Below are 27,464 nucleotides of genomic sequence, written 5' to 3' on the forward strand. Positions count from 1 at the left end.
TTGGTTTTGGTTTTTGTTTAGTTTTGGGGGGCTGGAGACCACACTTGGAGATTTCTACTTCTTAAACCCAAACATCTTTATCGGATCCATATGGGACTTAGTTCCACTTTCCTCCTGTTTGAAGGTCTCAGAGACTTACTCTCCCTTATTCCTCTCTCAGTAGCTGCCCATACCCTTACCGTTTCCTGGTTCATAGCTTCCCCAGCTTCCTCGCCATCCTGATGTCAAGTATTAAGGCCCTTTTCATTTCAAGGATTCTGCTACTAATCACTGTAGGGATAAACAAAAAGTAATACACATAAAATAACAGTGTAACAAGATAATACAGAACTGTTATCAAAAAAAAGATATTTGCAGTTTTCATTCTAGAGTTCCCCATGGAATCACATTTTGATTTCTGCCCTTTATTTCTGAGAACAGATTCACCATTTACCCTCCTTTTCTGACCTCACTTTTAGATGCATCTCAGGTCATGATAGTTGTAAGGGAGAAAAGAACCGGGCCTTTGGTTTCTGTAGACAATTTGAACTTGGGAACTTCTAGACTGGGGGGTGGTCTGTTTACTAAGTCTTTACTATGATTAAAAATGAATTCCTCTAGGTGTTTCTACAGTGCATTTGTCTGCAGCTAAAATAGTCATCTAGCAGAGTGTATGGCACATAAGTAGGCATTCAAAATTCAACATACATTAGTTAACTATGTGCCAAGTGTAGGTCATGCAAAGCTAATTAAGCTTATAGTCATGCTGAACAGAAACCTACCCAGTATGGTAACTTCTTCACGGCATGGTAGGGGTGGAGAAATGTTCCCTCTTAGGTTGTTTGACTTGTCTAATAATTAAATCGATCTCAGACAGATTAACAGGAGAAAAACCAATTACGTGTGGGAGCCCCATAAAAATAGGAGACTCAATGAAATGACCAAAGCAGGAAGGTTTTATACCTTTTAGAAAAAGAGGCAATAAATTTGTGACGATTGACAAGGCGAAGGGGTTTGGGCCTGCTGTAGTAAACTGACGAAGCAGTAACAAGGTTTATTCATCTAGCCTTCTCTGCCTTAAATTTCCAATATCTGGTGATAAGGATGCCCTCTACCTTCCTGATACAGGGAGGGTACCTTTTACTTGGGAGATTTATATGCTGCTTTCAGGAGGAACAAGAGGGTCAGGGTGTCCTTATTCAAAGTAATATGCCTAAGTGGCACATTTTGGAATGGCCAACTCTGCTCCCCTTCAGCACAAACAAGGCATCCAAATCAGGATATGAGAGATCAGGAAAGGCTTCCTGTGGGGTGGCATCTGAATACCTAAATTCCCATTCCGGTTCTACTCACTGACTTTGAGACTTTCAACAGGTAACCTCTCAGTGTCCGTTTCCTCACAGGAAGAGGATAAATAGGGCTAATGGTAGGATCTCCGGCATTCGATTGCTAGTTACTCCAGTGTGAAGGAAAAGCCCAGCTGGGCTAACAAGCTAACTCACAAATCTAAGTGTAACAAGTGTCGGATTACTGATCTGAGTTCTGCTGGGCTAACTTATAAATCTGAGTTAATTATTGTTGGTTTGCTGATTCCCTGTTCATGTTTTTTTTGTTGTTGTTGTTGTTGTTAGCCAGCTGGATTTTCAAAGAGACATATCTGGCCTTGAAATGTTGGTTTCCTGCCTCCCTGCCTCTACTTTTGTGATAATGATGTTGCTAAAGCTGTTCCATGCCTACTGGCCAAATACCCCAAGCTTGTAGTTAACCCTATAAAACCTCATGCACACGTCTTGAAGGTGCTCAGAGCTTTGGAGCAGAAGCCCCTCTGAGCCCGCCGGCGTAATAAATCTGAGTACTCCAACCCTCCGAGTGGTGCTTGTTTCTTGGCTGGCCTGTCATTTCCGTAACACCAGGAATAACGCTGGAAATAATGTCTGGCACACATTAAGAATGCCATACATTCCGTGAAAGCTGGGCTGCCCAGCGCCACCTGGCCTGATGATAGTCCTCCAGGCTTAGCACACAGGGTAATTAATACGTTCGATTTTCCTGCTACTCACTGCCCCTCCCCTGGAGAGTTCAAAGTCTCAAGTCCAACCAGTTCCGTCCAGACGCTCTGAACCCACACGCCCCACGGGACAGGCGAATTCTCCAAAGCCCAGCCCACTCTAGGTGAAGAGGTCAGACAACGCCCTCTGCCCGCGGACGCCCTCCGACCTGGGGCGCACGCCCGCGGTTCCCAGACGATCCCGGGAACGCCCACGCCCCCATGTACCGGGAAGGAACGCCTCACGGCGCGCGCGCGGCCCCGCCCTCCGCTGCGCCGTGACCCGACGTGCGGGCGCGCACGCAGGCGCCCCGCTCGAGGCGGGCGAAGGCCTGGGGGCCGCGGAGGGTTCGCAGGTTTAGGAGACGGCGGGGGCGTGGCTTCCCGCTGGGCGGGCGGCCTCTTCGCAGTCCCGCCCCCGTCGGCAGCGGCCTCCGCGCGCCAAAATCAAACTCGTAGATCCGCCAGCCGGAGAGCTTCCAGTTCAGGCTGCAGGTCCCGGCACATTTGGCGCCGCGAGCCCCGGCGCGTGCACCTGTGGACACCTCCCAGCGCTCGCTGCCCGACGCGCTCGGGCCGCCACCAGGAGAGGCATGGCCACCCCACCCAAGAGGAGCTGCCCGTCTCCGGCAACCAGCTCTGAGGGGACCCGTGTCAAGAAAATTTCCATCGAAGGAAACATCGGTAAGGCACCTCGGGAAATGTTGGTCCCAAGGCAGGGACGGCGATGGCTGCGGCTGAAGCGCCCCTTCGCTGCATCTCTGCCGCTCCTCAGTGAGGGCTTTCCTCCCTTCCTGGTCCTGGGGATGCGGGCAAGCACTCAAATTCCCGTTCCGCCGAAAGCATCCGTCTGCCCTCCCCAGCTTCCCTCCGGTGCCCCGAGGGTGGCGGCGGCTCCTGGGCGGGAAGCTGCGCGCCTTGGCCTGCGGGCCTTGGTGAGGCGCGCTTGGGAGCCCTTTCATCCTCTTTGTTGGGGTCGCGCAAATGAAGGTTTGCTTTTAAAAGGGAAATGTCTGTGTGTCAGTTATTGAAGTACAATTTACATAGATTCATTGTCCCTTTTTAGGTGTATTCCTCCATGAGGTTTGACAAACATAATGTTTTATTACCACCAAAATCAAGATTCAGAACCTTCCCATCAATGCAGAAAGTTCCCTCGTGCTCCTTAGTAGTCAACCCCCTCTCCATTCCTGTCCCCTGGCAAACAGTGTCTGATTTCTATTGCCTGTCAGTTTTGCCTTTTCCAGAATGTCATATAAATGGAATTAGACTATGTAGCCTTTTGTGTCTTGCTTCTCTGATTTAGCATAATGCTTTTAGATTTATTCGTGTTGCTTGTCTCTGTGGTTTGTTCTTTTTTGTTGCTAAGTAATAGCCCATTGCGTGGATATACCACAGTTTCTCTCTTCCCCAGTTGTGGACATTTGGATTGCTCCCAATTTTCAGATTATGAATAAAACTGCTATAAACATTCGAGTACAAGGAAAGAGTTTTTTAATGATCTCAGCAGCATAGAGTTCTGAACTCCCCTACCCAGCATCCAAGTAAACATTGTGTTATAATTCAAAGACCACTACTATTTCTGTTCTTAATCCAGATGTCATTTTACAGGATATATGAGAACTTCTGGTTCTTCTCTATTCCTACCACAGGAAACCTATGCTTGATACTTCCTGTTTTGATAGGATTTTTTTTTAGTTCCAAGTTAGATATTGGCTATTCATGCATACAGCAAGTGTTTTACTTCTTACCACATTCAAAGCACTTATACCTGTTTTAAAAGGCAAGACAAGCAGATACTTTAGTGGCATTCCAAGGAATAGAAAAAGCTGAACACACCCTCAAAGAGGACATCTTGTTTCATTGCTCCAGTATTAAGGCACCAGTGGGAAAGATTCATGTAATAGACTCTCACCTTCTTATCTGGATAAATTCTTTGAAGGTGTATGTTTACTAGTATGACTCCTCACAGCTACTTATTGGATATGGAAGACCAAATATAAAGACAGAGAAAGTAATTGAACAAAGCCATTTCAAAAGTAAATTTGAATGAACAGCCTCTCAGATCCATACCACAATGAATTAATCCCTTCCCTTTCCTAAATCTAGTTAAGCAACATATCATAGAAGAAATTTACTTCCTTCCAAGCATCTTTAATCTTCTTGGCACCTGAAATTATTTCCTAATATGTCACCCCATCTCCAGTTTCTCTGAATTCTTCCAGAGCAGTCTTCATACAAATGTGATTGTTTTATCCCCTGCTTAGAATTCTCTGACCTCCCCATTGCCTACACTGGAAGGAGTTGCAAAACTGATGGCCTGCATTTACACAATATTGGCCTGTCCAAATTCGAAAAAAAATTTTTTTAATTCGTTGGTAGAATTTCACATTTTTGAGATATCCCATAAACGTCTAGGTTCTTGGCTTCCTTTGGAAAATCTGAAGATCTGGCAACACTGCGCCTGCGTTTTTGTAAGACAACAGTTTGCTGTTTGGATGGAATATATTCCTTACCATTTAACTGTTTTCCCCAGCACTGAGGCTTTGTCAGTAGCTGTTTATTAATGCTCTTGTACTATTGTTCATGTGCCCTCTGCCTTATTTGCCAGACCCAAATAAGCTTGAAATGTACAGATCACTAATCTGGGTGTAGAAGGGTATTTCGTGATTCCTCTGTTTTCTAGAATGTAAACTTTAACTGATTATTTTCATTTCATACTCATGTAACTTGTTTTCTCATGTTCTCTGTTACTAAAATACTCCCTTATGTTAAGTTTTGGAGGCCTTACCTACTTCTCATCTTAATGGCCTGTATAGAATAATTATTGACATTGTAATGCCTGCTTGGCATTAGTAATTTTGTTAGGTCCCATGACTTTTTAAAGTATTAACATCAACATCAGTGTCCTTGGTTCTTGTTCTCCTTTGCCTTCTTAGAATATTAATGAATTAATTAGCTTGTTTTCAAGCCCCCCTCTTCCTCCCCCAAGGTTCAGGAACTGGATATTAGTCTGATTGGGAACTGCAGGTAACAATTTTTACACTGCTTAAACTAAAGAGTAATTTTATAGAGTAACTGTTATTAATCTTTAAATTTCAGAGTATGACCACATGAACTTCTGTTTGTAAGCAGTGTCAGAAGAAAGCTGAATGCTCTGGCCTTAAGGTCTTTCAGACTGGCTGACGGCTGATGTTTTAATGTGTTCCTTGGGTGCTCTTAACATCAGGTTTTCTTTCCTTCCTCCTTCTAGCTCAGTGAATGTCTGGTGAGCGTTTTATGCTTCCTTACCCTTCTTCTAAATGCCTTACAGTTTCTATGCTTACCCTCTTCATGTGAAATCCATGGTTACCAGGGTTTTTTGGTTTTTTTTTTAAGATTAAACCTGATGGTCACCTAGTTCATTCTTTAAAGTTTTTTTTCTCCTGTCCTTTGATGATATGACTTTTTTGTTTTGATTCTCAACTGTCGTCTTTTCCCTGTGTCACCCTCTTACTGACCCTCTTTTTTTTTCCTGTGTGACCCTTTAAAATTCTTCCAGTTTTTTTTTTTCTGTTGCCCGCTGTAATGTTTTAGGTTTGATTATTATTCAAGTCAAAGGTCAGCTCTTTTTGCACTCTTTGGATCCAATTTGTAAGAAAGAGGCGGCTCTGCTGCAGTTTCTTTTTTTTATGTTTATGTGTGTGTGCATTTGTTTATACATATGGAGAGAGAGAGAAAGCATGCCGACCAATGACTAAATCACATTTGGTGACTTCAGTGGAAGGGTGTGGTGGTCATTAAGAGTATTGCTACATCCTGTGAAATTCTAGGTCATGACTTTTCCTACTATTAAATTAAATGAATTATCAGGTAATTTTAAAGTAATGAATATAATGTCTTGATTATACCTGAGCTGTTTTTTTTTCCTCCTAAATAGCTCAGAAACTAGTAAATGATCAGGGAGAAGTAAAGTACATACAACTTTTTTTTTTTTTTAAGGAGTCGGATAGAGTGCACGGAACCATGAAAATGAAGCAGAATAAACATGGCTATTGTTTGTAGGAATTGCTTTACAAACATATTTTTATAATTTCTGTTAGCCATCGTGCCATATAATTAGTGTCATAATAATAATCATATTATTTCCTATCCTAAAACTCTAGGCATTGGATGTGTCTTTATATTAATTTTGTAATTTAGTTGTTTCTAAATTGGTTTCAGATAGGAAAGACCTGAGCTTGTTTGTAAACTGAACAAATAGAGCTAGCAGAAAGGAAAATTTTGAAAATGCAAGGGTCTTGTTGACTTGTTTATCACAACAGTTCCCTTGAGGAAGATATTATTACAGTCTCCATTGTATTATGAGAAAACAGGCTCAGGGAGGTTCCGTGACTTGCCCAAAATTACATAACCTAATTAAGTGGGAGCATAGCCTTAACCACTTCCTACAGAGTTATCTCCAACTGTTTTCTTAAGGAAAGTAAGTCTAGGACTAGGATTTTTAAATTCTTCTGTTCCATGGCTTTGGTACACTAAAAACAGTTAACAAAAAAAAATGTGCTTAATACAAGTTGGTAGGGACACTTTTACTTTTCTTTTTAAAAAAATCTAAAAGAGAAAGTTTAGAAAATTGAGTGTTTTTCTTTTTGTATGGTTTGCTATTAGAAATTTTGTAAAAGTTGGTGGCCATCTTGGCATTTTTTTTCCTGATAAGTTTCCTTCCTCAGTTTCACTTTTCCTCTCACAACAGCTGCTGGAAAGTCAACATTTGTGAACATCCTTAAACAAGTCTGTGAGGATTGGGAAGTGGTTCCGGAACCTGTTGCCAGATGGTGCAATGTTCAAAGTACTCAAGATGAATTTGAGGTATGAAAATAAATTTAACTATTTAGTAAAAAAAAAAAATCTTTTCATTTAGACAAGCAGTTGTATTTTTGGGTTTTTTGTTTGTTTTTCCTTTTCTAATAAAACTTTCAAATATAGCTTTAAGTCTATATCTTCTTTTGGGCAGTAGTTACGTGAAAGTGTATATATGTAAACACTCATTGAGCTATGCACTTAGGATCATGCACTTCATTGCATCTAAGTAGAATTTTTAAAGTTTTAAAAAATTAATTAACAAGTTTCAGAAAATCTAAATTGTAAGTTAAATTCCTTTAGTGGCTTTTTACATTTTGAAAACAAATAAATGAGAAAAACAAAAACAACTATCTGATAGCTAAATTTGATTAGTTTAACTTTTCAAGCCTTTTGTCTTAGAGACAGTTGTTTATGTCTCATTTCTTTGTACTTTGATTCTTGTCAGACTTTCACCCTGGACACAAGTTTCAAATTCCCAGCAATTTCTGTCCTACATTGCAAATGAGGAAGAGGGAATAATAGTTAAATCCCATTTTTTTACAGCAAACTTTTAATGTATGTATATGAAGGAGAGAGATTGGATTGCTAAGATTTTCATTTCTGGAGAAAGAAGAATTAAAATTGAAAGCAATATAGAAATCTTCAAAATGGAAATGCATGCTAGAAACTTTGTTAGGTCTCAGGAGGACAGAGATTTTTTGGGGAAAAAAGTGTATTTTTAAAAGTTTAGCTGTTGGTATGAGGAATCTGGGAATAATAATTGAATATTTAAAATGTAAATCATGCACACAAGGAGGAATCACCAGCAAGATGCTCTACAGACTTTGAGGATATATGGCTTTGAATAACTGAAAGTATTTTCTCACATACCTGTTTGCCAAGCATGGTTAACTTTAGGTCTGGAACCCAGCTCACTACACCCCAATCCTTTGAATAAACCAGGACTAAATCCTGAAGGGACTTCCTTTCCATATAGGCTCCATCTTCTTAAGAAATTGATATTTCAGTCTGGTCTTGGAGGAAAGGCAGGGTTAGCCTTAAGCAGAGTTTTTAAATGGATAGATTTATTTGCTTTTTTCAACATTTTTTATTGACATTATGTAATTATAGGAAGGTATATGTATGAAACCTATGTACAGTTTGAAGAGCAATTTGAAGGCTGACATCTTTATAACCATCATGTAGGTCAAGAAGTAAAACATTACTCTCATTCTAGAAGTCCCTGTTTGTCTCACAGGACACAGGAAAGTCACAATATCTCCTTCCCAGGGGTGTTAACTCTGCTAGGGATAATCACTCACATAGAGTAATTTTTGTGATAATAATTTTCCTACTTTCTAAAAAGAATTTGATGTACATAAATATATCTCTAAGAAATGTAATTTAGTTTTGCTTGTTTTTTAATGTTATATGAATATCTCGAGTTGGCATTCCTTTTCCTCTTCTTTCGCTTAGTAAGTTTGTGAAATTTATCTATATCGTTGTATGCAGCTATAGCGTGCTCATTTTCATTGCCGTATGGTATTCAGTTGAGTTCATATCCCTATTTGTCCATTCTCTATACTTTTGATCAGTTTTTGAGTGATTCCTGGTTTAGTTGCTGTAAAAACAGCCCTGTTACGAATATGAATCCTGGTATACACATGCAAGGGGTTCTCTTGGAATAAGAAGTAAAATTGCTAGGTGGTGGGGTATGTGTATGAAGCTTGTTTTCCGAAGCAGTTTTACCAGTTTACACTCCCCACAATGTAGTCTACTCAGGCTGTCATTAGTCCACCCCTTTGCCTTATTTAGTATTGTCCAACTTCCTAATTTTTGTCATTATGTTGAACATTTAATATCTTTTATGTTTTTAATTTGTATTTTCCTTATTGCTAATGAGATTATGCTCCTTTAATTAACTAATTTATTAGCCATTTGGATTTCTTTTGTGAAGCCCCTCTTCAGGTCCTTTTACCCATTTTCCTTTGGATCCTCTGTTCCCTCACCCTGCGTTTTAACCTCCTGAAGTATGTCTTGTGGCCTGTTTCACTGAAGTGCTCTACTCAAGTTTGCTTACCTTTAGGAATGAGAGACCTGTGTTCTGAAAATGCTTTCTCCCCCTTATTTCTAGGGTCAACTATCAGTGCAATTTTTCTCAGGGATAGGTGGAAAGTAGTCAAATTAAACCAATGTCAGAAATAGAGAAGGGATTCTTTCATTGGGGGAATGTTCCACTAGATTGGATTAGGTGACCTTCATTTAAGGTCCATTCTGGTTTTGATATTATAGCTTCTAACTCATATTAAATATGTATAACTGGTGTGTTGGCACATTAAATGTCTCTGTCTCTCAGTATACCTTAACAGTAACCAAATGCACAGAAACATATAAAAACCAAAATGTCAAAAATTTTAATTTGCAGAGAGAAATATAATTATCAGATTCATTGAATTAGGTCAATCCATTCTCTATGTAGGCCCATAATTCCCAACCAATGGAAGAAACTCATAAGAATCTCAAGAATATAGAGGTGTTTTTTTCAAACAACAAACAATCCCTTGGGAATTTAAATATGTGGGATGCTTCCTGGTTAAAAATGCCCTAGTGAATCACTGTTGGTGTGGAGAGTGTTGAGCCCTTTAGTTATGTTGGAGAGGAAAGGTTGAAAACATTGCATTAATATACACGGGAAGACAATGTATCAGAAAGTTATTAAGCTTAGAGTCAGAGTCCAGGGTTATTAGTTACATTAGCTTAATGACTGATGTCATAGACTATGATGCATTGATGCATCTCTGTCTCCATTTTTAGACTCTGTTGGCTTCATGGATCTGATATGTTTGTGGGCTGGGGAATTTTCTTCCTGTGTACTAGAGTCAAAATTCCAAACTTTATAGCTACCATGCAGAGAATCCTATTATTATCGTTAAGATATACTTTTATTAACATATACTTGCCTCAATTTAGTGTACATCTGTCATGTCTCCATGATGTTACAGTTCAGTTACCTTCATTGGATTTTAGTGTACATTCTTAAAAGTTAGTTTTATTTTTGTCTGTGTATTCAAAGCTACTATGTTGTTAATCCCCTGTACTTCTAGGTGGAGTTTCAGACTATGGGAATAGTATTTTGGGGATAAGGTAGTAGAATGTGAGGGTAGTAATGGGTGGATGGGTTTCCAGGATCTTTGGATATTTTCTTCTTTTTTCTTGGACCTCAAAAAATGAGATTTTCTTCTTTCATCCTGGAGTAGTCCTTCTTTCCCAGACCCATCCCCGATCTATCCCTTGTGATTATGGTGTGAATCACATACCAAATCTCAGCTTTCTTAGCATGCTGTCAGTAGTGAGAAGTAGATCATCTTCAGACCCAGCCCTGGTAAGGCCGGTCCTTTGGATGTTCTCCATTTACTCACACTCCTAGGCAGTAGCTATAGAATTGGATGAGTTGGGCTCTTGGTACCTTTGATCTCTTCCCCTAGTCAGTAGCTTAATTTGCACCTGCATACTTAGCTTGTTTTGTTTTTTTACCTGCCACCTAGTGGCTGAAATGTTGCTATACTATTGATGAGCTGCCACCAATTTTAGCAAAGTAAGGAGGCAAAGTGCCTAAAAAGATTGTTATCTCCCCCTTCCATGATAAGATCATCTTTAAATCACCCAGATGATTATCAGTCTTTGAATTAAAGGTTTATTTCAAATAGCAGTGTGCTTTATTTGATGATTTGTTATTATTTAGGTGCAAAGCTTTGATTTGATTGCTTCCTTTTAGCTTATTTTTGAGATATACAGACAGGGAGATATCTTTACTCTGTTCCTTTGTTATTCATTGTGAGGTGCTATTTTACTTTTATCTAACCTTCTTACCACTAAGAAGCCACTGAAAAATTAGTAAATCCGAGAAAGAAAGAATAAAGTGTACTTATCTGTAAAACAACAGCATATTTATTGGTAACTCATTTTTGAAAATTAATTAGGAATGCTTGATAAAGTACTTTCCCTCATACCCTCTGAAATCACCTAACTTTTGTTGACTATTGTATGATTATCATGTTTGGTATACTGATTCTTTTGATTGAACTAACTCTTTTGTAGTGTTTCAAAGGTTAGATTAGAATTAAAAGATAAATGATTTTGTATCTTTGCTTGATAATTCTCATTTTTCCTTATGTTGGCAATAATCTGCCCTTTCTGTAAAATCATGAAGTGTTCTATCATGGAGTGAATTACAGCGTTACAGATATGAATTAGAGAAACAGAATAAAACTTATTCATAATCCCACCACTCTATATGTATCTTTTACCTACTTAAGGTGATAATTTATTTTATCCAACTTTGACAGATGGGTGGGGATACATAATTAAAAAAAATGAAAAGTAGTAAGTACTCACTATTCAAAGTTAAGAAAATATCACTACCAAAGGAGGGAAGTAAAACTTAACTATATCTTGTCACCCAGAGAAAACTAACTACAGGTCTTACTTGGCCCAGCAATATACAGTTTTATACCTTGCTTTTTTCCCTCACAGTGTTTATATCATTTTATATCTAAAATGTCATTAAAAGTTTACTATAAATGATTTCTAAAGGCAGTATTTACCATTATTTACTTAATATAAATGCCTAATAGAGGAATGATAGCCTATTTGCTTAGCACTGTAATAATTGTCTTTGTGGTTAAATCTGTGTTTTGTTTTGTTTTGTTTTTTGGTGGGGGTAGATAATTAGGTTTACTTATTTATTTTTAGAGGAGGTCCTTGGGGATTGAACTGAGGACCTCATGAATGCTATGCATGCGCTCTACTGCTTGAGCTATATGCTCCCCACCCCCCAATCTGTATTTTGGATTATTTCTTTAAGATAAATTTTTCAAAAGTGAAATTAAGTGGGCCTAGGGATACAGATTTTTTTAAAGTAAATATACCCAAACTGTTTTCCAAAGATGTTCTATTAATTTTTACTTAATGTAATTTGACCCTGAGGCATTCACATTTTTTATCTAGGTAGTTTTTAGAGAGGAAAAACTAATAAAATTATACATAATTTGCTGAAGATGATACATAGTATTTTTTGGGTAAATTTCTAATAAGTATTTTATTCTTAACATTTGTAATTGCATATGAAAACCCCAGCAGTTTGTAGTCTCAAAAATATCATTCATAGGATTAGAAGAAAAAATTTTGTATGGGCTCTTAGGTTATCCTGAAGAACTAGAAAATGATATCCTGGCTAATAGTTAATTTTCTAATTTGGTACAATGTTAAACTAAGAGCCAAAACTAACGTCTTCAAGGCTATAAAATTTTATTACAGACTTTTGATTTAGTTTTAAGCATTTGTATTTTTAGAACAACTAGCTGATTATTATTTTTATAATTAGGTGGTGAATCAGGATTGGTCCTCTAAATTATCTTCATATAGCAGACTTTGGGATTGCTTTGGGCAAGAGAGATTACATTTATTAGGAAATCCAAATAAAAGGAGATGTGTGGCCGTTGTTTATGTGATTAATTTTTTATTGTGGTAAAAGACACATATAATAATTTTACCATCTTAATCATTTTTAAATGTACAGCTCAGCAGTATTAAGTATTTATATTGTTGTGAAACAGATCTCTGGAAGTTTTTGTCTTGCAGAACTGAAACTCTGTACTCTTTAAACAACTCTCCTTTGCTCCCTTCCCCCAGCTTCTGGTTACTGTCATTCTGCTTTTTATATCTCTGAATCTTGACTACTTTAGATACCTCATATAATTGGAATCATACAATATTTGTCATTTTTGTGACTGCCTTATTTCACCGAGTATAATGTCCTTAAGTGTATTCGGAAAAAGTTTCAAACTTCTGTTCACTCTCTGTATTGTAACAAGCCCATTTAATTTTAATATACATGCCCTATTTTGTTATTTCAGTATTATTCACAGTACATAGCAAATTGATCCTAAGTGCTTTCCAGATGAACCAAGTTCACTTCTGATAGATTTTATTAAGTGTATCAGGTAAATTTAAAGTAACACGTACTGCTATAGTAAACTCTAAAATCTCTGGTTTAAGACAATAAAATTCCATTTCTCAGTCAGAGAACAGTACAATATGGTATTGAGTGGATGGCATACCATGCTATGACTGAGAGACCTCGGCCCCTTCTAGCTTGTGGCTCATCAAACCTCTGGGACAGCACTTCAAACTTTAATGTTCATTAGAGTCACTTGAAGGACTTGCTAGACCACAGGTCTAGGCCTCATCCCTAATTTTTCATTTAATAGGTTTGATGGGGAAATACCAATAACTCGCATTTCCCACAAGTTCCCAAGTGATGTTGTTGCTGCTGTTCTGGGGACCATACTTCAATACCTCTGCCCTGCAGCTGAAGTTGAAAACTGCTGCTAGGGCCTTGGTTTCCTTTTGCTTCCAGATGATGGATAAAGAAAGAATCATATTTATGAGGCTTCTGTGAGTCCAGCCTGGACCTGATATGCACTGCTTCTGCCCTACTTCCTCTGTCTAGAAGTGAGTCCCATGGCCACAGTTAATTACAAGGGAGACTGGAAAATAAAGCCTAGCTCTAAGTCCAGGGAGAAAAGCAACCTGGTGTTAGGGAACACATAGCAGTGCCTGCCACACACAATTTCTAAATAGAAGTACCTTAAATTTATTTTTTAATGTAACTTCAACTCAGAAGTGCTATGTTTAATTAATTAATCTGGAAGTTGTTGAAATTTATTTTAAAGTTGATGATTTTGGTGAGACGTATTTGTGCAGCAAAGACAACCTGAAATAGCTCAAAGATAAAGACAAAAAATTGTTTTTCATGGTTAGTTTTATTTTAAAAAAATAACTCAGGTGTATTTTCACTAGTGAATCTGTATTTATGTCATTAGTGAATTCTCTATCGTATAATTCTGTAAAGTTGTCCATGTCTAAAATAAAATTATGAAAATACAGAGCACCAGCACCAGTTAATCATCCACATACTATCTGAATATCTCCTTTCAAGAAATCAAATGTAAGTATTGTTTACTTTATAATTATACTTCAGTATTTAATAGCAGAGCAACATTTTGGAAAGAATGTGGCTTTAGAATCAGTCTTAGGAGAATCCTCGCTTTGCTGCATATCAGGCATATTGATATTAATGAGTTATTCAACATTCTAAGCTCCTTTTTAAAATTTATTAACTAGGTTTCATAGGTTTGATATAATGTATGTAAAGTTTTTCATATAGTCCTTGGCATAAAATAGACAATAAATGGTAGGTATTGTTATAATTATCATTAAAATTGAAGTACATTTTCTTAATGAAAGGATATTTTGAATAGTGAACATATTAGTTCTTCAACAGATATTCTCTATTTTCTAATTCTAAGACATACAAAATAAACTTTTGGAAAACATATGCCCTTTGTGCTCACATTCCTATACACACTTATTTTTTTAAAACCATGCCACATAATCTATGGATAATGTAACCGAGGATAGAGCAGACTAATCTAAGACTTAAATTTTCTGTTTTGAATTAACATTTATGCTGCAGAGAATTCCATGTATACATGAATACTGCCACCACCACCTTGCCCTTCTTTTTTAGTATCAAATAAATCTTTTCATTAAGTGAAAAAAACTTTTTATATTTTTCTTGATTATTTAATATTGAATAACTTAGTATTTATGTATTTACTATTTTACTATATTTTTTATTAAGATGTAATTGACCTACAATATTGTATTAGTTTCAGGTGTACAATATAGTAATTTAACATTTGTATACATAGTGAAATTACCACCACAGTAAGTCTAGTTACCATTTGTCACCATACAAACAAGAACAAGATTTTGTTCTCTTTTATGGCCAAATAGTTTTCCATTGTATACATATACAGCATCTTTATCCATTCACCTATCGACGGACACTTAGGTTTCCATATTTTGGCTATTGTAAATAAAGCTGCAGTGAACATAGGGGTACATATATCTTTTCCAATTAGTGTTTTTGTTTTCTGCAGATAGATACTCAGAAGTTGAGTTGTTGGATCACATGGTAGCTCTATTTTTAATTTTTTGAGGAACCTCCATACTGTTTTCCACAGTGACTGCACCAATTTACATTCCCACCAGCAGTGTATGAGGGTTCTCTTTTCTCTACAACCTCACCAACACTTGTTATTTCTTGTCTTTTTGATAATAGCCATTCTGACAGGTATAAGTTAATACCTCATTGTGGTTTTGATTTGCATTTCCCTGATGACTAGTGATTTATAGATCTTTTCATGAGCCTGTTGGCTGTATGTCTTTGGGAAAATGTCTATTTAGGTTTTCTACTAGTTTTTTAATCGGATAGTTTTTTTTGTTACTGAGTTGTATAAGTTCTTTATATATTTTGGAACTTAACCCCTTATTGGATATGTTTTGTAGATATCTTCTTCCATTCAGTACAAAGTCCTAGCCACAGCAATTAGGCAAGAAAAAGAAATGGAAAACATACAAATTGGAAAGGAAGAAGTAAAACTGTCATTATTTATAGATGACATGATATTATGTATAGAAAACCCTTAAGACTCCACCAAAAATTGTTAGAACTCATTAATGAATTCAGTAGAGTTGTAGGACGCAAAATTAATATACAAAAATCTGTTGTGTTTCTATACATTAGTAATATCAGAAAGAAGAAATCAAGAAAACAATCTCATTTATAATTGCATCAAAAGAATAACATACTTAGGAGTAAATTTAACCAAGGAGGTGAAAAGACCTGTACACTAAATTTGTAAGACATTTATGAAAAAAATTAAAGAAGACACAAATAAATGGAAAGATATTTTGTGCTCATGGATTAGAAGAATTAATATTGTTAAAATGTCCATACTATCCCAAACAATGTACAGATTCATTGCAGTGGCTATGAAAATTTCAGTGGTATTTTTCACAGAACTAGAACAAGTAATTCTGGAATTTGTATGGAACCACAGAAGATCCTGAATAGCCAAAGCAATCTTGAGAAAGAACAAAGCTGGAGGTATCACACGCCCTGATTTCAAACTATACTATAGAGCTATAGTAAATCAAAACTCTATGGCACTAGCATAAAAACAGACACACGGATCAGTGGAATGGAGTAGAATAGGTAAACCCATGCATGTATGGTCAGTTAATTTACAGTAAAAGAGGCAAGAATATACAATGGGGAAGGACAGTCTCTTCAATACTGGGATGTTGGGGAAACTGGATAGCTACCTCTAAAAGAATGAAACTGAACCACTATCTTACACCATATAGAAAAATTAACTAAAAATGGATTAAAAACTTGAAGGTAAGACTTGAAACAATAAAACTCATAGAAGAAAACATAGGCAGTAAGCTTCTTGACATAGGTCCTAGTGATGTTTTTTGGATCTGACTCCAAAGGCAAGGGAAATAAAAGGAAAAATAAACAAATGGGGCCACACCAAATTTAAAAGTTTTTCACAGTGAAAAAAATTATCAGCAAAATGAAAAAGCCACCTACTGAATGAAAAACCTTTGCCATCAGATGAGTGCTAGCACCTGCCATGAAATCAGCTGTAACTTGTGAATGATGGATTAATGAATCATGACTGATAATTTTTTTCATAAAGTTTTTCATAACTGTATCTCTGTATCACTTTTTTCCCCTCAAGCTGTTTTGAATTTCAGTTGCTTTAAAATAATCACAACTCTCCTCCTTTCTGAAAAATAAATTTGCCTAAAATCTGGTGTCAGTACTGAAAGAATTTTAATGTGGCCTAGTATTTCTGTTTTATTGGAGTTTTGTTTTTGTATTTTTTTTGTTTTCCCCACTGTGGGTATATGCCTAAATTTTTGGTCCTACTCAGACCCTTTTTCAGGAGTAGTTGAAATCTAAGAAAGATAAGGAAATTTTATTAAGAGCTTGTTGATCTGTCAAAAGTTTACAACATTATCTTAGGCCTCCTAAACTTTACTTAAATGACAATACATGATGAAAATATACACAACTTTAATTAAATTTTCTTTTGAGGAGAGAATGTTTGCAATAGTTGGAAGTACTGGATAAGGGAAGTACTGGATAAGGGACGCACAAACAGCTGAGAACAAGGAAGGAAGCAGATCATTTGAGTGGCCAAAATGGAGGTCCCAAAATTATGCATTAAAGTTAATGTGGTTTAGTCATAGGGTATGTAATTACACTTTTGTCACAATCTAATAAACTTATTTTTTATTAGGGCTGTCAAGGGAGGAACTGTGAAGAGGCAGCCATGTCAACAACTTGACATGAAAGGAGGAAACAGAAAAACTGAAAAACAGACATAAACTGAAGAGTAATGCCAATTTGAGCTCATTTAGTTTAAGATGAAATAGCAACGTAAACATTTTGTGCCTGATATTTTTATGTGCCGAATAGAGACTTATGCTGTTTGGCTAACTTCTCTTATAAATCCAGCAGTCACTGTTCATAAAGTTGTCTCAGTCACTAATTTTCAAACTGCTATACTTACTATGGTGGGAAAATATACACTTGTGTCCTCTTTATAAAAATAACTACACGAAAAGTTTTAGTTGGGTTGATAAACTTCATTTAGCCTGAAAAATTCACTTGCATGAAACGTTTTCTCCATGGAGGATGATGAATAAGTGGGCAATTTGTAATTAAATCAGCAAAGCTCTTGAAACTCTAATAAAAATAAATTTATTCTTTAAGCAGTTTGGGAAGGCAACTACTATACCCTAATTTCAGTTCATCATCTGCTCAGTATTTTCTAAACAGACCTATTGTTGACTGTTAGCCTCTAGCCGTTTTATGCTTTTTCTTCTTCAGTTTTGAGAGGAAGTTTCACTTAATTTTGTGGTTTGTGGTATGAAATTTAAATTCTGCCTCCAAGTGCCATGTGTTTGTGTGGTTTTTAGTTCTTAACTGAAACTTTGAGGTCCGTTGTAGTATTTACACTTCTGAACTCCATCCCCCCGTCCTGCTCCCCCCGGAATAAAACCACCTACTTTGAGCATGGACTTTCAGAAGTGTTCAGGGGTATTTATTTGAACTAGGATTGAGAATAGGAATTAAGCAGTCATATTTTATTCCTTAAAAGTTAATAAACAAGATTAAAGACTTGATACAGCTTTGAGGGGAATCTTCACATAGCTTGACATTATAGAAAAGGCTGATGAAGCATCTCTGGGTCCTGGGTTTTTGTTTTTTCTTTTTTAATCTGACAACTCATATCAAAAGTATTCTACTATATTCTGTTACTGTGCAATCAATTTTAATTTAAAAAGACAGAAAATACTATCACGCAAGGGAAGAAATTTCAGTGGCTTCTTTCTGTTCACCCCCTTATTTTTATTTGGAAGCCTGGAATGATAGGAATTGCTGAGTTTGGCCTGTAGCAGTGAAGTGGCAATGGATAGGTCTCAGATGCTCAAAATTATTTTCTATATTTTTTGCAAATTAGAGATTCATTTAGGATACCAAGCTTCTTTTTTAAAAAAAAATCCGTAGATTAAATAAGATATTCCCTAACATAAGTTGCTTTAATCAGACTATATAAAAATCTAATAACAAGAAATCGGCTATATAGAATATAGAATATTTTAGTGGATACTGTGGTTGGAGAGAGATTAGCAATAGGCCCCACTTAAGTATCTCAGGGGTTTTTAAGTGTGAAAGGAGTACTGGGAGGAACCTAAGATGACTTTGTGTATTTAATTACTCAAACACATAGTACTTTGTCCAAAGTAGATGCTAAGCTAGAAACCTGAACAAAGCAGTGAAACATGTTAGTAGTTAACTTCCTTGATATTTTGAAAGAGTAATGAATAATTTTATTATTTCCAGAGGCAAGTGTGAATATCTCATTGTTTTGATTTGTGTTTCTCTAAGTCAGCAATGTTGAGCATCTTTTCATGTGCCTGTTAGCCATGTGTGTATCTTCTTTGGCAAAATATCTATCAGATCTTTTGCTCATTTTTAGATTTGGTTGTTCGTCTTTTTAATTTATCCAAATTCTTTTTTTTTCCAACTTAAAAAATATTTAAATAGCCCTATTAATCATTATTTTGCTTTTTGCTTCTTTTTTCAAATTCAAAATAGGAACTGACAACGTCTCAGAAGAGTGGTGGAAATGTTCTTCAGATGATGTATGAGAAACCTGAACGATGGTCTTTTACCTTCCAATCATATGCCTGCCTCAGTCGAATCCGAGCACAGCTTGCTGCTCTCAATGGCAAGCTCAAAGATGCGGAGGAACCTGTGTTATTTTTTGAACGATCTGTGTATAGTGACAGGTATATATAAATGATAGTACTTGTCAGTTTACAATATTGGCTTAGAACTGGACTTTTTTCCCCCTGTTTCCTGGGAATCAAAGTAATAAGAGAGGCTGAGTTGGAGATTTGAGTTGGAAGATGGCATTTTAATACCTTCAGCAGTTTGGAACCAGTGGCTTTAGGGAAGTTCTACATAATTGCTAGCTGCTATGGAAACTGCGGTGGAATGTGGTGGTCATCTCATCTCATTCAAATTTGCAAAGAATTTTTTTCCTCCAACTCTCTTAAAGTTCTTATCTGCTCTGGTTAAATCTGGATCTGTATTCTAGACTTGTACCTGGAGCAAGGAGATCATATATCTCTAAGGAGGGCTTGGAATTACCTGCTTATTTTGTGAGGGTTCTTTTACTAGCTTAAAATTGAGGTTCTCAAACTTCAGGACCCCTTTCCATTCTTACCAGTTATTAAGGAGCCCAAAGAGCTGTGTGTCTTAGAGATATTTATGTTAGTAGAAATTAAGATTGACAAATATAAAAAATTATTACTGTACTTTAAGTTAGAAATAATCAATCTATTATATATCAACATAAATAACATACTTGTGAAAATTAAATTTTTCAAAACAAAAAATTAGAAAAGTAGCATTTTTTACATTTTTGCAAATCTCTTTCGTGTCTGACTTAATAGAAGTCAACTGGATGCTCATTTGTGCTTCTATTTTTAAGCTGTTGTAATATGTTCTTTTCATTGAAGTATAGCATATAAATTAATCTGGCCTCACAAAACCCCCAGAAGGATCTTGGACTACCAATGGTTCTCATACCATATTTTTGGGAACCGCTGACCAAGGCCATATATTCTATGGTTGGAGATACTCTTGTTATTTTTTTTTCTGTTGTTATTTTTTTTTCTGCTAACGAAAGCATTATCTGCCTTGGGTTTTAGGAGAATGTTTCATGTCTATTAGAAATTGGATCTAATTTCTCTTTTCTTTGTGCTTTTTGGAAAGAATTTATGAGTTGACATAGACTCTCTTTCAGGTATATTTTTGCATCTAATTTGTATGAATCTGACTGCATGAATGAAACAGAGTGGACCATTTATCAAGACTGGCATGACTGGATGAATAACCAGTTTGGCCAAAGCCTTGAACTGGATGGAATCATTTATCTTCGAGCCACTCCAGAGGTGAGTAAAAATCTGTTTGCTCCATTGACATTTCAAAGTAATATTTAGAAATCTTTTCAATGGTATGCAGTGAAGGCAGTTCAGTTAACTTCACTCTCCACCTCCAAATTAGAAACTCATAACTGTGTAGATAGGAGCATTCTATTTTCTCAGCAAACTGTAAACCCAGATTTGGAAGTTGCTCTTGTAGGCGCTTTCTCTGGTCTTCCTCAGTTCCATTCTTCATTATTTGTTCCTAACTATTGCTTATCTATCATAGCTAGATTAAGAAACTTGCCCAAGCAACTCTTACAATGTAGGCTTCATGAGGTGGGACTTTGGGTATTTTAATTACTGTTGAATTTCCAGTGCCTAGAACAGGGCCTGAGTACATAGTAGGAGCTCAATTAAATATTTGCTGAATCAGTGGCAAAGTTGATAGAGGTTCATTTCAAGAAATCTTTTATGATTATTTGTGGCTTGGAATGTGGCTTGAAATGGGTAGGTGGTAGCAGCTGCAGTTGAGAAGAGACCTAGAAGACCATTGTCAAGTTGGAAGTGTGCCTTTCATGATAGGCTGTAAATAGCTATTCTTGTTTACATATGAAATTATGTAATGATTCCAGGAAGACCAAGTACATAGATGCCTTTCATAAAATTAACCTAAGAGCTTACATTTGTTAAGAAATTTCTGGTTTTGCTGCTTGCATCCCCATTTTTCTCTTGTTTTTTATTCCTGGTTTTTCCCTAAGTCACAAAGTAGGCTCTGATGTACATGTTGCTATTGAAGCTGAATTTTCAAAGAAACTAGGTTTGTAATGATTTTGTTCCTCTTCTAATATCAAGTAAGCTAGAATTTAACAACAACAATTTTGAAATCCACTTTTATTTTTGAAAAGAATTTTTCGTTTTTATTATGAATTATAGATGAATATGAAGAATACAAATAATTTCATTATCTAGAAACATTCATAGTCAATATCTTAATGTGTAAAACAAAATTTTATTTCATCAATATTGTTTATGATATCATTTGATTAGAGGATCATTTAAATTTGAAAAGAGGGGATTTATAATAGACTTTGAAGCACAGTTTGTATACTGAACTTTTTAATTTTTTGTTTTTTAAACAAACTTATTTTATGCAGTATATTTCAAGTATGGATGTCAAAAGTTTATAGACATATTTTGACTTATTTTTGAGAGTACTACTTGGTTTAGAGCCACCAGGTGGTTGAAAAGTATAGGGAGGGAAAAAATGAACTATTCCACCTTTCTAGTAGAAATAAATAGAGATTTTGGCTGGCACAACTAAAGAGACACTGAAGGAAAAAAATTTAATGACAGCTGACAAGAATAAGTGTTCCTTGCCTCCCTCACTCCTCCTATCCCTTACTGCTTGCTTTTAGAAATGCTTGAATAGAATATATTTACGGGGAAGAAGTGAAGAACAAGGTATTCCACTTGAATACTTACAGAAGCTTCACTGTAAGCATGAAAGCTGGCTCCTGCATAGAACACTAAAGTAAGGTTTCCATATTCTTATTTACTCTTCATTTTTAATACCTTTATCAAACATTAATCCAAACAAGTACAGTTTTTCCTTTTCAGCCATTTTTATTTATTAGTTTTGTAGGATCTCCCAGAATTAAGTGGATTTTTTTTTCACGGGGGAGGTAATTAGGTATTTATTTATTTATTTAAATGGAGGTACTGGGGATTGAACCCAGGACCTTGTGCATGCCAAGCATGCACTTTACCACTGAGCTATACCCGCCCCACTAGGTGTGGATTTTGATTCTTTTTATTTTCTTAAAGTCTTTGTAGCTGATCTCCCCCAGTGATATTTGCGACATAATATATGGAATTTCACATTAAGTGATAAAGTAGGAAATATATCTATATACATTATTTAAGTACAAGCATACCTCATTGTATTGCACTTTGCTTTATTGCACTTTGTGGATATTGTACTTTTTACGGATGGAAGGTTTTTGGTAACCCTGTTCAAGCAAGTCTCCCGGAACCATTTTTCCAATAGCATTTGCTAATTCTGTGTTTCTGTGTCACATTTTGTAAATTCTTGCAATGTTTCAAACCCTCTGCCAGCAAAAAGATTACAACTTTCCAAAGGGTCAGATGATGGTTAGCATTTTTTAGCAATAAAGTATTTTTTAATTAAGGTATCTACTTTTTCTTAGACATAATGCTATTGCACACTTAATAGGCTGCATTATAGTGTAAATGTAACTTTTATGCTCACTGGGAAACCTTTTGATTTGTGTGACTTCTTTTGTTGTGATATTCACTTTATTGCAGTGGTCTGGACCCAGATCTGCAGTATCTCCTAGATATGCCTCTACTCTTTTTTTTTTTTTTCTTTTTTGATGGGGGAGGTATTAGGTATTACTTATTTATATTTCAGAGGAGGCACTGGGGATTGAATCCAGGATCTTGAACATGCTAGGCATGCACTCTACCACTTGAGCTATACCCTCCCCCATGCCTCTACTCTTGTTCATAGAGAATTTTAAGATATTTCAAATTTGTTTCTTAGATCACCGTACTTTGTCATTAATCAGATCTTAGTTCAAATCCATCTCGCATTTTAATGTGCAACCTTAGGCAATTTGTGAGCCTCAGAGTGACCTCCCTGAGATTCAGTTTTCTCATCTTTAAAAAAAAAATTCCTACAACATTGTAAAATGACTATAAATCAATAAAAAATGTTAAACAAAATTCCTACTTTATGGTATGATTTTGGTCTTTAAGGAGAATTACATTTCACAGTGCCTAGCTTTATATAATTTTATACCTGAGGTTTTTGGATATGTATAGTAAATGTAGGTGAGAAAAAAGTGACTACCAGATGAAGTACTTGCAGGATAACTTTAATATAAAATGATTGATAACATTTTGATTTTCTAATGATGACATAAGAATAAACTTTTAGTGTTTCTCTTTTATTTACTGCCTTTTCTAATTATTTTGTTCATCTCTCTTTAAATAGAACCAACTTTGATTATCTACAAGAAGTGCCTATCTTAACACTGGATGTTAATGAAGACTTTAAAGACAAACATGACATTCTGGTTGAAAAGGTAGATTTATACAAAGACTATAAAATAACATTTGTTTTATCTTGTCTAAAGAAGTGTTCTAACTTGTGAGAAAACAATTTTATAACAAAAGATTACATAGAGTTACAGTAAGAGACAGTTAAGAGCTTTAGAGGGATTTAGACTGTTTAGATTCTCATCCTAACTTCAAATTCTAGCTTTGTAACACTACCTAAAATAAAGAACTTCTTTATCCTTGAGTTTCTTTATCTGTAACACAGAGTTAATTAACCACATTGACAAAAGTTCTTGCTCACCCTCTTCTCTGCTTTGTTCTCTTTTCTTCCCCTCTTCCCTATACCACCAATCTTTAGATATTTTAATAATAAACTGTGAAATTAATCTTTTTCTACTAAATTCAGTATAGAAGATGTTTGAAATTATAGGATATAGATCTTATTCATTTTTATATTTAGCTTAAGTCTTGAGATTAAAGACTTTTAGGTTTGAGTTTTATTGGGGACCTTCTCGATGGTGAATTGGCATTGTCTAATCATTGAGTCATTGTCTTAATCAGAGTTAATTTATCCTCTTGATATTTGGGAGTTGACCATATTCTGTTGGGTGAAAGATGCTCATATTGATAAAGGGGCTGAGAGGGAACCTACTGATGAACACCTGAGAGACAATAGTAATGGGAATTGTGTAACAAATGTCCCTGTATCCATGTTAATTAACTTAGTGATCTAAGCTCTAAAGAAGAAGCCACATTTTTTGTTTGTTCAGTTTTGAGAGAAACTTGATTTTTCTTTTTGCTTGTCACAAAACATCTGTTGTTTACTGTAATAGATATTTAACATTCATAAGGGATAGATATCAGGAATTTTGAAAATTTCAGCATATGGATAACTACTATAGCATATCATTATGTTCCCCATGATACAAAGAAAAGCATATCTGGAAAATTCAAGTGACTTCTTCATACTAATTAATGATAAAAATATAGGATAGAATTCACTTGTGATACTGTTAAAATAAATTAAAAAAGTAAGTCAGCCATGGCAGTACTAACAGCCAACCATCATTTTAACTGAATGAATCTGTAAAACCACTTTTTAATTTTATCTAACACTTCTGTGTTTTGATTAATAATCATTTTATGTTATTATTTATTTTTACTTTCATTAATAATGCTAAAAGTTGGCCTTCTTTTTCAGGTATTTTTACAAGGCAATAATCTTTGTCTATTCAGGAGAATTACTGTGTAGTCTAGAATATGTAGAGAATAGTGTATCTTTTGCAGGGGCTAGGTAATTAAGTTATTTATTTATTTATTTACTTACTTACTTACTTACTTATTTACTTACTTGCTTTAATGGAGGTACTGGGGATTGAACCCAGGACCTTGGGCATGCTCTACCCAAGCTATACCATACCACTGAGCTATACCATACCACTCCCCTGACAATAGTATCTTGTTTTGTGATGTTGATCAGTTGGCTAAGTTCATTCACTGCTTATGACCTTTCCTCACACATTAATATTACAACATGTATATATGATTCAGATCTGTGCTTCAGAAAAATTATAAATCTATTATATAGATTACATACATAATCAGGACCTTTGGAGTTATTTAACTCATTGCAGATATTAATGTTATCAATGCTAAAGCTGTACATGTCTGTGGCCTCTAATATAAAGAGATAACAAAATTAGTGTTATGGCTGTTTAGAACTGTATCAATCTTAGATGTAAATTTAATAACTCCTGTAGTGGCATTTTAGGTTAGTCATCTTTTACTATTGAAATATTTGTTAATATTTCCTTTGAAAGTAAATGCTCTGGCTTTGTGATAGAGTTAACTTATAAAAGTGTGATTCTTCAGCTGTTAGATACTTTTAAAAGAAGATGAATATTAGATATCTCAAATTAGCCAATGAATTAAATTAACATTTTTTCCTCTCCTCAGGTAAAAGAATTTTTGAGCACTCTGTGATCTTGCTGAAGACTACAGGCAGCCAAATGATTCCAGATACTTCAGCTTTGTGTATCTTCATAGCTCTGTATTTACACAGCTCTCTCTAGAAAACCCAAGTTTTTAACTGTTTTTGTTAAAAAAGAAAAATTTTTTTTGATGACTTCAATACAAAACTTTATAACCAATTTCTTTTTTTTTTTTCTTTTTTGCGGGTTTGAAAAAACAAAGACATTTAATTATTCTTTACAACAGGAAGTCTGGAGGTAAATGGTTCCAGAATCACTATAGTAGCTAAGCAACATTATGAAAGACCCAGCCGCCTTCTGTCTTTCCCCTCTGTTCTCCTCCTCAGCGGGTTGACGTTTTATTCCTGGTGCTTCTGGTCTCGCTGACCAGTTTCTTAATTGCAGACTTTAATGTTACATAGTAAATGGTAATGTGTCCTGTGTAAATTAGTACACCTATTAAAAATTGAAAAGTGGAATTTAAGGAATCCTTAGAAAAAGGATTATGAAGTTTTATTTTAAATACTTTTGATCAGGTGCCTTCCCTTCCACTGTAGTTTATGTGGAAGATAAGACCACGTTTAGTATTTAATCACTTCATTGATAGTTATTAATATAACATATTTGTAGAGGAGGTTAGACTTTGTTCCCAGTTTTTAATGGCATCACTTATAAGTCATTTAATCTTTTTCCTGCCTTTGTTTCTACATCTGTGGTGTGGGTGAGACTTCATCTTTTTGCATGGGATTTTGGAGGGTTAAAGTAGAAATGTTTCTATACTTAAAAGATAACTGAAGATTATTACATGAGCATAGAGATTCAGTTTCTTTGGAACTTAGCTACTTGCTTTTTCCCTTCTCAGACCATTCTTTTGGAAACAGTATTTAAAAGGTTGATTTAAGCTATGATTGCCTTTAAATCATTTGAGGTGGAAGTATAGTTTTCCCTGAATTTCTTCCCATTTTTATAGGCAAAATGTTAATAGGAAATAGTGAGGGATTAGTTTTTCCGTGTTATTCTTTATTGACCCTCTACTGGGAATAAGTAGTCTTTCTTCACCTTTACACTTGGTAAGAAGTCAAAAGGGAAACTGAAGACAGTATCTTCTTAGCAATTGAGTCTGTTTAGTTAGAACTAACTCCTGCTTCCTGCCTTATCCTACTTTCCCGACTGTCTGGAGTAGTTAGGCAACCTGCTATTTTAAAGTTTTATTTACAAGTAAGTAAAAGTCACACATTTCTACTTCGAAAACATCATAATCACTCTTCAGTTCATAGTTTGCTTGCTTCTCTGTTGTGTTATACCATCAGTTTTCCCCTTCTAAGAGAAATTACTGATAAAAATGATCTTGCTTTATGTTACACATCTTGAAAGCAAAATCATTTTTTGTTGATTATATATTAGAGAATACACATGTTAATAAAGAAGACAAGGGGTATAATGGTTGTAATTTTTAAAAATGTGTGGATTCATTTCAAGTATGTATATATAGATTTAGGTATGTAAGTATAGATTTTTTTCAACTTTATTTAGTAAAAATGTGCAGTGTGTTTGTATTTAACCTTTCTGCTTGACATTTTAGAAAAATTCTATGGTTTTGAAATGAGAGGAAGAGTTACTTTTACTTTGAAACTATAATTTTCCTTTTTAAAATGTCATCTTTTGTTTTTGATTTCTTAACATTCAAAGATGATGATTTATTGAATTACACAGTCTAGATGCACTCATCTTTGAGAGAGAGACTTGGTTTCAAATCTGTAATTGCCATGAATATTTGAATTGTCTCATGATATTGTATGGGTTTGTTTTTGTTTGACATATATGGGTTTGTTTGCTAAATTAAATATTTGCTTAATAAATAAGTATAAATCATATGAACTCTAATGGAGCTACACTCATTGAAATGATTGTATCTTTTTTAGAAATAAAATTTATTCTACTTTTGAAGAAAATTATGACTATAAAAATGTTGACAATGGTTTATATAAATTGACATTGGTTTTATTTTAAGTGGAGACATATTTCAGAGATTTTTCTATAAACTTTAAAAATGGTTAGCTTAATGACTTTTTAAATCTGTAGAATTGAAAAGCTAAAAAATGTATTATTTGTCATAACTCAAAATAAAAGCTATACCACTTTTA

General features: G+C 35.3%; 1 protein-coding gene across 1 annotated transcript; it reads left to right on the forward strand.

The window, feature by feature from the left end:
• Positions 1-1,417: 1,417 nt before the first annotated feature.
• Positions 1,418-27,464, forward strand: DCK (deoxycytidine kinase). Its single transcript, XM_006212515.4, has 7 exons — positions 1,418-2,710; positions 6,759-6,874; positions 18,933-19,126; positions 20,149-20,296; positions 21,685-21,800; positions 23,286-23,376; positions 25,307-27,464. Exons 1-7 carry the CDS (start codon positions 2,620-2,622, stop codon positions 25,331-25,333), a joined length of 783 nt encoding a protein of 260 aa, XP_006212577.1. The 5' UTR covers positions 1,418-2,619; the 3' UTR covers positions 25,334-27,464.

Source organism: Vicugna pacos, chromosome 2 (assembly GCF_048564905.1).
Source record: "Vicugna pacos chromosome 2, VicPac4, whole genome shotgun sequence".
NCBI lineage: Eukaryota > Metazoa > Chordata > Mammalia > Artiodactyla > Camelidae > Vicugna > Vicugna pacos.